Here is a 12,101-nt window from a genome sequence, read left to right on the forward strand (position 1 = left end):
TTCCTTTAAGGAAATGTCAAACCTTTGAACACAAAGTTTTTGAAAACATGTATCATCCTTGAGTTTGTTGTAAGAAACCTTTCATCGAAGAAAAAGCCTATAGACTAAACACACAATAGCCTACGCATGTATGACGTCACTGTTTTTGTTTACATGGAGACCGTTTTCAAAAACGTGCACTTTGAAAGCAGCTGACCACTAAGGAGCGAATGTAAAGTGACGTGACATAGGCTCAGCGCTTTTCATATATCACAACTATTCAGTGTTTTTAACCACATAATGTTTATTTTAAGTTTCAGACATTTAAATGCACATTATTTATAGAAAAATAATACATTTATAGTTTGTAAAATACACAATGGTGTCTATGGAAGCAGCAATAACAATCCATTCAAATATATTTGCAGACGTGTTTTATTCATTTCAGATACACAGTGTAAGTAAATAAGGTACACTCTATTCTTCTCCCAGTTCACCGGCCACTTACTTTCATGTATTTCGGGAGAAACTGATGAATTCACATGCTGTAATAAGTTCAACAGACAGGAATCTCTGAACTGCGGCCCAAACGGACATGACGGCGCCCATCTCACGTTACAGATCAAGATCATTTAAAAAGGTTTTTAAACGACATGGATGACATGGTAATCAAGTTGGTTAATATTTAGAAATAAAAGTGCTACATCTGTCATACAGCGCTATTTTTGGCTGTAGTGAATCACTTGGCAAGCATGACTCGTCACCACGGTAACTGTTTTTGCAATACACACACATATACATATATCTCAATATACCGGTATTGGCGATAACCGTAATATTTAAAATGAATAGTACATAAATGATAATATGACACCTACATAAAGCAGCGCCAGTCTCTGGTTTACATCCCAACCTACAGTATGTGGCGCTATTGCACTTTAATTGTTTGTCACCTGTCATAAAACACTCCCTCCCAACCATTCTTTCACAATTTGAGTTAAGAAATGAAAATCTACACAGTCCATCAATTACGGTTAAACATTTGGTAGAAAAGGCTAGAAACATAATCACTGCAATAATCTATCAATGACTCTGAAGCATTTGCCTATTTAAATCCAAACAGCGGCTTTTTTTGGCTGGGCAGTGTATCGTGTGTTCGTGTGGTGCGAGTCGTCATAACCAGGGTTACAATCGTTAACTAAGAATAAAACCATATTACTTGAAATAAAATAAACATTAACTGAAATAAAATGTATAAAAAAAAGTGAACTAATTTAAATTTCATCTAGTTGTCAAGGCAACATTTCTCATTTTTTATTTAGTTTGTTGAAGTACTAAAATCAGGGAACTACACTAACCTTTTCCACTGGTGGCACTTGCACTACTAACTTTTTCAGTTACTAGCGCAAAATGTGTTTTGGTCGCACAAATTATTTATAGTTAGCCGCTCTGGATAATAATGAACAATAATGAAACTGTATTGCATACAGATGTGCTTTTTATTTTACTTGCCATGTTTTAAACCACATGCCGCCTTGTTTTTGTTTTCTTTAACATTGGTTGGGATAGATTTACTGCAAAAGAAAATACTGTACACAATAAAGAGCAAAATGGATTTCAACATGCTATGGTTTGCACAGATGGGCAGATTCGTGAACTCGTAAGTAGTGATGCACCGATGTGAAAATTGTGGCCGATACCGATAACCGATATTAATATTGCTGTTATGGTCGATATCTCTGTATAGAAAACAAATTTACTGATAATCAAATAAAGAGATATTTTTAAAAACACTTTTCTTTTCTTTTTTTTACTTTAGAAATGACTGATATTGGGCACCTTTACCTGTGTGCAAAATATGTCACACATAGGACACGCATGCATTATATTGCATTGCATATAATGTGTGCTGGTCAACTTGTCTAAAATTAAGAAACCCCTAGAAAAGAGTAAAAAAAAAAATGCTGAAAAAAAAGTGTTGTATTTATTATTCCAATATCCAGGGAAAACGGCTTCTATTTGTGACGTGCTGTCTTTGCGTTTGAACATTGCACATTTTAAACAGGACACGCATTAGCTGAATAAATGTTAGCCAATACAAACATATTTATAGAAAACAGTTGACAATGAATAGAAAGAAGTCCAATAATAGCATAACAAATCACTTATTATAAAAATAATATCAAGTATAAGTTAAATGAATCCGACATAGGCCTATAATGAGGGCTGTGTTAGCAGTAAAAAGGCCGTCATTTAACGAATTTTAAAAACACGGATGGATAATACAAAATGCTTTCTGACATTTTGACAGAAAAAAAACAAGCAAGAACAAAATTTAAACTATAGCCAATTTTCATTTTACAATTATCTTCTCTCTCTCTGTGTGCGCGCGTCCGTGTTTCTGAGAGAGAGCTCGCGCAGCACTGATACAATGGTACGTTTTAATCTAAGTAACGGTCGCGGGGCTGAAGCCAACTTGATGTGTTGAATGCTCAGAGCACGTTATAAAACGTATTCTTAAAATACACATTTCTGTTTTAATAAATGCTCATAGTAAAGCATAGCATATTGCCTAAAAACATAGGTACAAAAATAATCAGTGATACATTTGCGACCCATTAAAAATTAGGGTCGCAATGGCATTTCAAAAGGTCGCATATGCGACCATTTTGGTCGCATTGTAGTTCCCTGACTAAAATGAAATCAACATTTAAAAAGACAAAAACAACTAAATTACTAAAACAGAAAATTATTTATTTAAAAAAAAACTGTAATAGTATATCAGTGACACTAAAATAGCTTTGATAATCACAGATGTTATATAATGCAGTGTTTTAGTCTATTGTGTGTAACACACAAGACATGTCGTGTCAAAAAGCAAATTGAACCAATGAAATGAAGTGAAATCTAGACTGTGACAGGAACTGGACGCCCTGTTCTGCTTCTGACGTAAACCATCTGACAACAGGACAAATGGACTGGATCGGTTCTGCATCAGTTCACATTGAAGACATATTCTGGATTCACGGATATGTTTGTATATGAATTTTTTTTTTTTGTATGATTAGTATTTTTATTTAACACGGACTCATTAAATTGATCAAAGACATTTATAATGTTTCAAGTAAATGCTGTTCTTCAAAGAATATTGAAGAAAGTGACACTCTACTGCGGTTTCCGAGCTGCAATAAGAAACAACCATTTTCAGCTGTAATAATAAAAATAAGCTTCTTGAGCCTATTAAAATAATTAACAGTGAAGACAAAAAATGGAAATTTGCCATCACAGGAAAAAAAAAAATATATATATAAAAAAAACAAATGATCAAATAAATGCAGCCTTGGTGAACATCATTATCTGTTTTCACAAACAAAAATTCGTACAGATGCCAAACTTTTGATTGGTAGTGTTGTATGCATGCATGCATGTATGGATAGATTTTAAATGCAGTTGTGTGCTGTGTCAGATGCATGGTGGCTCAGCTCAGTTTTCTGACATGTACGAGCTGAAGGAGGACATCGGCGTGGGCTCGTACTCCATATGCAAACGTTGCATACACAGGGTCAACGCCATGGAGTTTGCTGTGAAGGTGAGACATTACACCTCAAAATCGTGATTTATAAGTGTGGACCGAATCGTAGTTGATCCGGGATCCATACGGACCAGCTGCCCCACGGTTCGGCACGCATGTGATTTGAAATTTAACCATCATAGATTGAAAGTTTATAATTTGGACATGTTTTGACTTGCCAATTTACAAATTCCAACAATTTTAAACACAGAAAAAGAGGCTAAATTCGGGACTCGTGCGTTTTCGAGAGCGAGAGAGGCTATATAACTATATTCAGACAGCGCTCGAACACCGAATTGATTCCTCTTTCGCATTTCTTTTAACGGACACATAAACACAATATTATGTCTAAATACCCGTCTCGATAAGTATTCTCTCGGTTATGTCATAAGTGAGCAGTTGGGAAAGAAACTGTCAGTTTTCTCGGTCCGTGCAGTCGGTCTTAGACAACAGTAGGAATATTAGGTGTGTGCTGTCAGTGTCATTAATGTTAGTAAAACAACAAAATACAGCTTCAACAAAGATGAATCTATATTTCGTTTCTACAGTGAACAAATGGTATTATTTTACATTAAGACTTAATTACTAATTTCTTCACCTCAATACTACTCTTAGACTTTGTCATTTTCTTAGTATTCATCTCTGCTTGTAATTTGTTCTTATATTATTACTGACTGTTCTCTTGTTTTTAATAATGTTTGAACTTTATCAGTTAGGCTAGTAATTTTGATGTTGTATCAAAGAACTTCAAGTGAGATTTAAGTAATAAATGAAAAGCAAAGTTACCCTCCCCCCTCCATATATATATATATATATATATATATATATATATATATATATATATTTAATTTTTTCAAACAATTTATATATAATTTATATTTATATCTAAATCAAACAATTTTATTTTATATATTTTTTATATAAAAAAAAATTGCACTAATGATTTCTGATGACTCAATGAATCAACTTTCACATGAACGTGTATGTCCATGCTGTGTTCTGGTGTGATGTTTTCACTGTGATTGTGTTATGTAGATCATTGACAAAAGTAAGCGAGACCCATCGGAGGAGATTGAGATCCTGATGCGGTATGGCCAGCATCCCAACATCATCACACTGAAGGATGTGAGTGACATGACTCTGATCTCAGACATCAGAGCTCTGTGTAAGAGTAACTAAGTTGTGTGTGTGTGTGTCACTCAGGTGTATGACGAGGGTCGTTTCGTGTATCTAGTGACGGAGCTCATGAAGGGCGGTGAGCTGCTGGATAAGATCCTGAGGCAGAAGTTCTTTTCTGAGCGAGAGGCCAGCGCTGTGTTGTACACGATCACCAAAACTGTGGACTACCTGCACTGCCAGGGGGTGAGAGACACACACACACACACACATTCTGCACACTATATACTGCATGTGCAACCTAGGAGACATTTTTACCTTGATTGTGTAAGGCTTCTGGTGTCAGCTGCTTCCGGTTATTCTAGCTTTACAAAGCTATTCTAACTGGTATTAGTACGTGTATTATTTTAATTTATAATTGTAATCACAAACACTGGTTGTAGTGCAAATTGTTTTATCGTTTACTACAATATTATTCTTCTAGTTATTTACATATTGCGGCTAGTGAATAGAATGGACAAGTAACCCGATTAAAACGTCAATAACAAAAAATATCTAGGGAATACCCAAAACACAAGAAGATTCTGCATTAATTTAGTATAAGTGGCGATTGATAGTGATTAATAATATAATTTACTGATGGTAACAAGGTTGTGCTGCTCACGCAGCTTCATGAGAAGAAATGGAAACTAATGAGGGCTGTTCACACAAAGAAACGCATTAACATACTGCGGTAAAAATTCAAAATGTGGAGTTTTTATATTACAGTTAAGCAACATAACACAGACCTGCCAACCTGTACGCATTTTGCGTAGAGGATACGCATTTTGACCTCAAAGTACGGTTGTACGATTTGTCACGCTAAGGCAAAAACCTGGTGACGCTTCTGTGCACGCGTCCTCAAATCAAGCAACAGCAAAAGAAGCGGAGTTCGACCAATCATAGCGCTGGGTTCATTCCCCAAATATCAAGCGAGGATGATTGACAGATGCGTAAGGCCTATGACTAAAAAGAGACTAAAAATCGTCAGCAATAAAGAATCCCGCTCGATCCCCCTTCCGCCGTCTGACTGAGTTCGTCAGCGAGGACAGTAGTAGTCACGGCACTTCTGACTCCTGAAGGTAAATGAGCTGGGGTGGATGTGGAAAGTTGAAATATTGTTTTTAGTTAACTTAATCTGGATTCAATGATCGGCTGCGTGATGCGGGAAAACCTCGGAATAAATAAAGACACTAAAATTAGCGTAGATGCCATTCTTCTTATGATGTAACGAGTACATCAGGATTTAAGGGAAGTGTTCCCAGTTCCGGCTGACCTAATCCAAGCAGCCTAATATTGAATTATAGAAGGCTATAGAGTGTTATGTGAATGCTAGGTCAAAGAGATGTGTTTTTAGTCTAGCTTTGAACTGACAGACTGTGTCTGCTTCCCGGACAATGTTAGGAAGATTGTTCCTAAATAGGAAAAGGATCTACCGCCAGCAGTCGATTTTGATATGCTAGGTATTATCAACTGGCCAGAACTTTGAGATCGCAATAGACGTGAAGGACTATAATGCGTTAAGAGCTCGCTCAAGTACTGGGGAGCTAAACCTCCCGTCTATTCATAGTCAACTATTTTCTATAAATGTTTGTATTGGCTAACGTTTATTCAGCTAATGTGTGTCCTGTTTAAAATGTGCAATGTCTAAATACAAAGACAGCACGTCTCAAATAAAAATCCTTTTTTCTGTCTTATTTAGTTTCATATTTGGATATTGGAATAATAAATTAAGTAGCCTATCTTAAATGTACACATCTACTTGTTGTTTTTTTTACTGTTTTCTAGTTGTTGTTTTTTTAATTTTAGACTAGTTGACCAGCACACACTATATGCAATGCAATATTAATCATGAATAAAAAATGGTTTTGAGTAGTATTGAATTTTTGGATTTTCACTGCAATAGCTAAATTGCTAGCTAAATTTTTAAACTTTTAAAACTCAAAACTAGAATTATGAAGATGTGTTTGAGTTTTGTCTCAAAAAATATGACAAACCCTCACCCAGCAGTTTTAGCTTGCAATGGCTTGCGACATCTGAATGATTTTAATTGGATACTGCAAAAAGTCAGTTTTAGGTCAACGCATATAACAGAGAACTTGATGTTAAAAAGATTTAAGCGCAATACACTGCGGAAAACAGCTAATTGTGGTACACCCGCTGTATGGCACACACCTGAAGTCTGCGCACAGAAAGCCGTTTCTCGAACTGCGTGTGATCCCGAATTCATCTCTCTTTCGCTGCTTATTGCACTCAAATGGTCAAATACTTGACTGCACGAAAATATGGACTATTTTGAATGATTAAGACTTATTAGGTCCCCTAAGGCCACCTAGTGGTCCTTCTGTTCGAGAACCATTGATTTAGATCTCTGCATTGATTTTTAATCTTAATGTAAATGATTCCTATCACCCAGCCCTGTTAACTAGTGTGAATGATTATAAGCCACTGGAATGAACTGGTGTTGTGACAGGCTGTGTTCCTGACGCAGGTGGTGCATAGGGACCTGAAGCCCAGCAACATCCTCTACATGGACGATTCAGGAAACCCTGACTCCATACGCATCTGTGACTTTGGCTTTGCCAAGCAACTGAGAGGAGACAACGGACTGCTGCTCACACCCTGTTACACTGCCAACTTCGTGGCTCCTGAAGTGAGGAATCAACTGCTCTGCATGTTCTCCATGTCCCCAGAGCACATCCTGAATTGAAGTGACAGGCTTTGTATTGTGTTGCAGGTTCTGATGCGTCAGGGTTATGATGCTGCCTGTGATATCTGGAGTCTGGGAGTCCTGCTCTACACCATGTTGGCGGGGTCAGTGGGACAGTCAAGTTTTTACACACTTTTGCATTGTTGTTGATAAAGTGGAAATTCATAGAAAATGTTTGCGTAAATTGTTGTCTTCCATCCAATTGGGCTTTTACAGATAAAATGGTTTGCGTTAGGGCTGTGCGATTTTAATTTAGACTGAAATCTAATGTTTTATTACTAATCAATTTAATGTTGATTGAAATAATTTAAATGAAATGCTTTGTGTTAACTTTTGAAAGCAGGGCAATCACTGCCTATTCAGAATGTAATGAACAGGATTTGAAATTAACACCCGCCAAATGTGGGTAAAAATCAATGGTGGCGGGTAACGCTGTCAAAGCACAGTCAATTTGGTGTGTTACTTATTATCTTTACTCACTTTGCTGGGGAAGTTCGTGTAAGCCAAATCTGCGCATATCTAGCCTAGCTTACTTGAACATACCCGTCACAACGCAACAAAGGTTGCGTTGTGACTGAGGTGAAAACTGAGGTGAAAAACAGCACTTCCTTACTGATACAGCTGAAGATTTGATCTCTGAGGACATTGGAGCATTTGGTTAACAGAAAAGACATTGTGATTAGCAGACCCTGGCTTAAAAGGGATGAGGATGAAAAAGGAAGGGAGGAGATGGCTAGACAGGATTTTGGTTGAAATGAATGTATGAAATTCAAATTGTATAAAAAATATATAAGCTGTGACGTACTTAATCTGGTTTATTTATTTTTTTGGCTAGTCGAAGTTCTGAATGGCCGGTAACTTACAAATTTAGTAGCCAAATTGGCCAATGAGTGAAAAAGTTAATTTAAAACCCTGGTAATAAAACATTTTAATTTGCAATGTTATAAAATTAAAATCACAAAAATTACAAAAAATAAGGATAATGTTTGAGACGTGCATCTTATTCTTACCACAGCAATGTAATTACCACAGCATCCATATACAATCGGGCATGTGAAAAATTCATGAAAAAATCCGAATAGATGAACTCTTTCTGTGTTATCACTGTTATATGCTATTACACATCTTCTAAAAGAATAGGGAATCTCCTGATCAAAACACATGTGGTGCAGCAGCAGAAACATGCAATAGCATAGGTAAGCAGATGCACGTGCAAAATAAATCAATCATCAACTTTAAATAGCATATAAATCAAAAACTGCCTAAAGTTACTGAATGAAATGTTGACCCAGGACGAGCTACAGGACTGTGAAGCTTTGAGGGTGTAGATTAAATCGATCTACTCCATCTATGTTTTGATCATCGTTCTGAATCCAATCTGAATGTAGTCTTGGTTTATAATGTTTTTGCATTGATCTTTTGTTAATCTGTGTAGGTACACGCCCTTTGCCAATGGACCCAATGACACACCAGAGGAGATCCTGTTACGTATCGGCAGTGGAAAATTCTCCCTGAGTGGAGGAAACTGGGATTCGGTGTCGGACTCCTCGAAGGTAGCAGAGGAATCCTTTAAAAGGACACTTAGCCCCACTTCATTAGCTATGATGCATTCATGTCAGAATTCGGAAGATTCATAATTGGATCTATAATTGAATACCCCTGCTTTAGATTAAACATACTTGTGAATATAGCCTATGAATCCTTAAGTTGTTTTTGTTTGTTCTGAGAATTGGCGTGGATTCCACCCTATTATGCATCGAAAGTACGTCTGCATGTTTGCAGCAATTTGAATCCTAATTATACCATATATTAATTATATAGTTTATGATAGTGCTATGACTAACCTCAAACTAAATTTGAGGTTAGGAGTCGCTAGTGCCTAGAGGCCTTCATGATACCATGTCTGCTGGAACATGATTTTGATCTGATGCTGAATCTGGTGTTCATAAAAGCCTTTACTTGCTTTCTTTCTCAACTGTGACCTGAATCAACACGCACATGCATAATGTTTACAAACTAGGGGTGTAACAATATATAATGTCGCAATACAAAAATGCAACAATATTTATCTTGATAGTGACAATATTGTGTATGGTTTTATATATATCTAGTCAACGAATGAGTGCAAGCATATTCGTCTAAAATAATTCTGCTTCAGAATCATGAATATTTTTATTCTGGTGTCTCTATTGTCTTGTGTATTGTCTTGGTGTTACCAGCTCCAAGTCTATTCCCAATGTAATACCAAATTTAGCATTTAAATCAACAGTACATTTTTGTTAACCTTTTACCATATGTCTTGGAGGATATAAGTTAATACTCTTTGGCCGGTGCGCAAGCCCAAACAAGTGTTTGTGGCGTGCCTGTTGTTTTGTTTCCAGTTTTGCTAGATCCGGTGTGGTGTTGTAGTTTTTCTAATGTTACTAGATGTTGAAACAACATGTGAAAAAAAAAGTTTGCTAGGCCAAAAAGAACGTTAATCTTGCGATTAAAAAAATGTATGCCATTAAAATGGGTTTGCGTTAACGCCGTTAATAACTCGTTTAATTGACAGCACTAATTGTAAACCTATCCCTAATATGATTGGTTGATTAGATTGTGTCAGGATCAAGAAGGAAGTTGAAACAGGTTCTTGTTGAAATCACATTCACTGTTTGTATGGGTGTTTGAGTGCTTTTCAAGAGCAGTGTGCAGAAATCCCATCAGTATCTGGACACACACTGTTTTTTTTAAGTGTTTTAACTGTGTGTTGGCAGGACCTACTGTCTCATATGCTGCACGTGGACCCTCATCAGAGATACTCAGCAGAACAGGTACTGAAACACTCGTGGATCGCCTGCCGGGACCAGAACCCTCACTTTCAGCTCACGCGCCACGAAGCGCCTCATTTGGTCAAGGTATGGCTTAAGTTTCTTGATTATGTGTTCTTAAGATCGAAGTTCTGCTTGAGTTTGACTGTGTCTCTCGTAGGGAGCGATGGCTGCCACATACTCGGCGTTGAACCACAAGACATGTAAGCCGGTTCTGGAACCCGTAGCAGCCTCCAGTCTAGCTCAGCGCAGGAACATGAAGAAGCTGACATCTACAGACATGTCGTGAAGCTCGTGATGTCCCTGTGCTTGTCTCCAAGGGTTGGCATTTCCTCTCGAGTTCTCGTACATGATGCCTTTGGGAGTGCGCGACATTTCGGAGGAAATGCTCAAAAGCCCCTCTGTTTCTCTCTGGTAGAGTGAAAAACACCAGCTCCATCTCTCCATCTTGTCTGAAGTGTTTCACGCATAAGCGAGCTGTTTCGAATGTTCTTGCCCAATAAAACCCAGATCTCATGAAGAAATGTCCAGGTCATCAAGCGCAAGAAACCTGTTTTTAAGACCATGAAGAACATTGCATGACATTCAAGCCCTTTTCCCTATATTTTCTAATACTGGTGTACAGAAATGAATATCATCCGGGGGTTTTCCATTAAATTCACCAGTATGTGGTACTCTTAAGCACTTTTAAGTACTTTACAGCTGAAATGAAGCTAGTTTTTCCATATTAAATGTATGAGAAGAGGATAGGATTTGTTTCTCTTCTAAGAATTGGGGAAAGGAACCTTAAAAAATTACTGTGCAAAACATCTTAATGGTCCTAAAAACTGGCGTTGTTTTCTTCACGCAAGATATACTGATGACCTGCACATTATCCATTTCTAAGCCACTTTTTGTCCTGTTAGTGTTGCGAACCACATGGCATTACCTCAGAAGCACTCAGTGTTACGCGTTCTTTAGCTCGATGTATTATAAAGTCATTCATTAAGTTTGTGTGGAACCTTGAGCACATTTGCACTGAGGCTTGGGCAGGTCGTTGCTTCTGCGAGGCGTTCCTCTCCCTCCATCTGTTCCCGTCTCAGACCGCTCTTTGCCTTTTGTTGAATGGGAAGTACATGAGCTAAAGGTGAAGAAATAAATCTATATTTATAAAATCGAATGAGGTGAATGAATGTAGATGAGATTGAATCCATGAAATCACATCTCTCTGCTCCAGGTGGAGGGGAAAAAATATTCCATAAAACTTTTTAAAGACATTGTGGAAATTGTATCATATTGTATTTATTTCACTTATTTTTAAAATTTTATTTTTTCTTTCAGGTGATGTACATATTGACATTAAAGAACATTATTGACATGATGTTTTTTCTTGTGTGTTAATTCAGCCAAACAGGATCAAACACCGATTTGTAGAAAAGCCTTTTTATTTGTCAAACGTCTGATGTAACTTCATATCTTCACTAAGGAGGACCTGGAGAAATCTGTCCGTTAGAATCTCATTGGCACTTTGTTTGCTAACGCAGGAAGATACAGTATGTGATTTGAAATCTGCCATTGCATTTTAGTGTTGACATACAAAAATTACAAAAAATTATGATAAAAAGACACAAGAAACATACAATTACTATAGAACTATTCCAACAACAATGGCACACACACACTACATGTCCAGGAGTATTTGTATACCCTTTATTCCACGGATGGACAACTCTGCAGGGCTTTTCAATCTGGCAGAGTTTATCGCCAACCCAATTCAAAAACACTTGAAAAATCTAACCAAAGTCTTCAATTATAGGCAAGTGTGATTTGAGCTAAACACTGCTGGACAGTGACTGCTAGGACCAGAGTGGACCAATCATGGGTTATTCCAATAATT

The 12,101-nt window shown here is 37.1% G+C and overlaps 1 protein-coding gene across 2 annotated transcripts in view; it reads left to right on the forward strand.

Moving 5' to 3' along the window:
* The window catches only part of rps6kal (ribosomal protein S6 kinase a, like), a 38,952-nt gene extending 27,367 nt beyond the window's left edge, over positions 1-11,585 (forward strand). The window contains exons 15-22 of one of the 2 annotated variants that reach the window (XM_077235716.1): positions 3,446-3,568; positions 4,586-4,675; positions 4,754-4,912; positions 7,197-7,358; positions 7,443-7,519; positions 8,851-8,968; positions 10,172-10,312; positions 10,386-11,585. In XM_077235716.1, coding sequence (XP_077091831.1) covers positions 3,446-3,568; positions 4,586-4,675; positions 4,754-4,912; positions 7,197-7,358; positions 7,443-7,519; positions 8,851-8,968; positions 10,172-10,312; positions 10,386-10,514 — 999 coding nt within the window. In that variant the 3' untranslated portion in view covers positions 10,515-11,585. Of the gene's footprint in view, positions 1-3,445; positions 3,569-4,585; positions 4,676-4,753; positions 4,913-7,178; positions 7,359-7,442; positions 7,520-8,850; positions 8,969-10,171; positions 10,313-10,385 lie in introns of both variants that reach the window. The other variant, XM_077235715.1, reaches the window with a different exon arrangement.
* The last annotated feature ends 516 nt before the right edge of the window (positions 11,586-12,101 follow it).

Source organism: Siphateles boraxobius, unplaced genomic scaffold (genome assembly GCF_051911475.1).
Source record: "Siphateles boraxobius isolate OS27281-9 unplaced genomic scaffold, OSU_SipBor_1 2, whole genome shotgun sequence".
Classification (NCBI taxonomy): domain Eukaryota; kingdom Metazoa; phylum Chordata; class Actinopteri; order Cypriniformes; family Leuciscidae; genus Siphateles; species Siphateles boraxobius.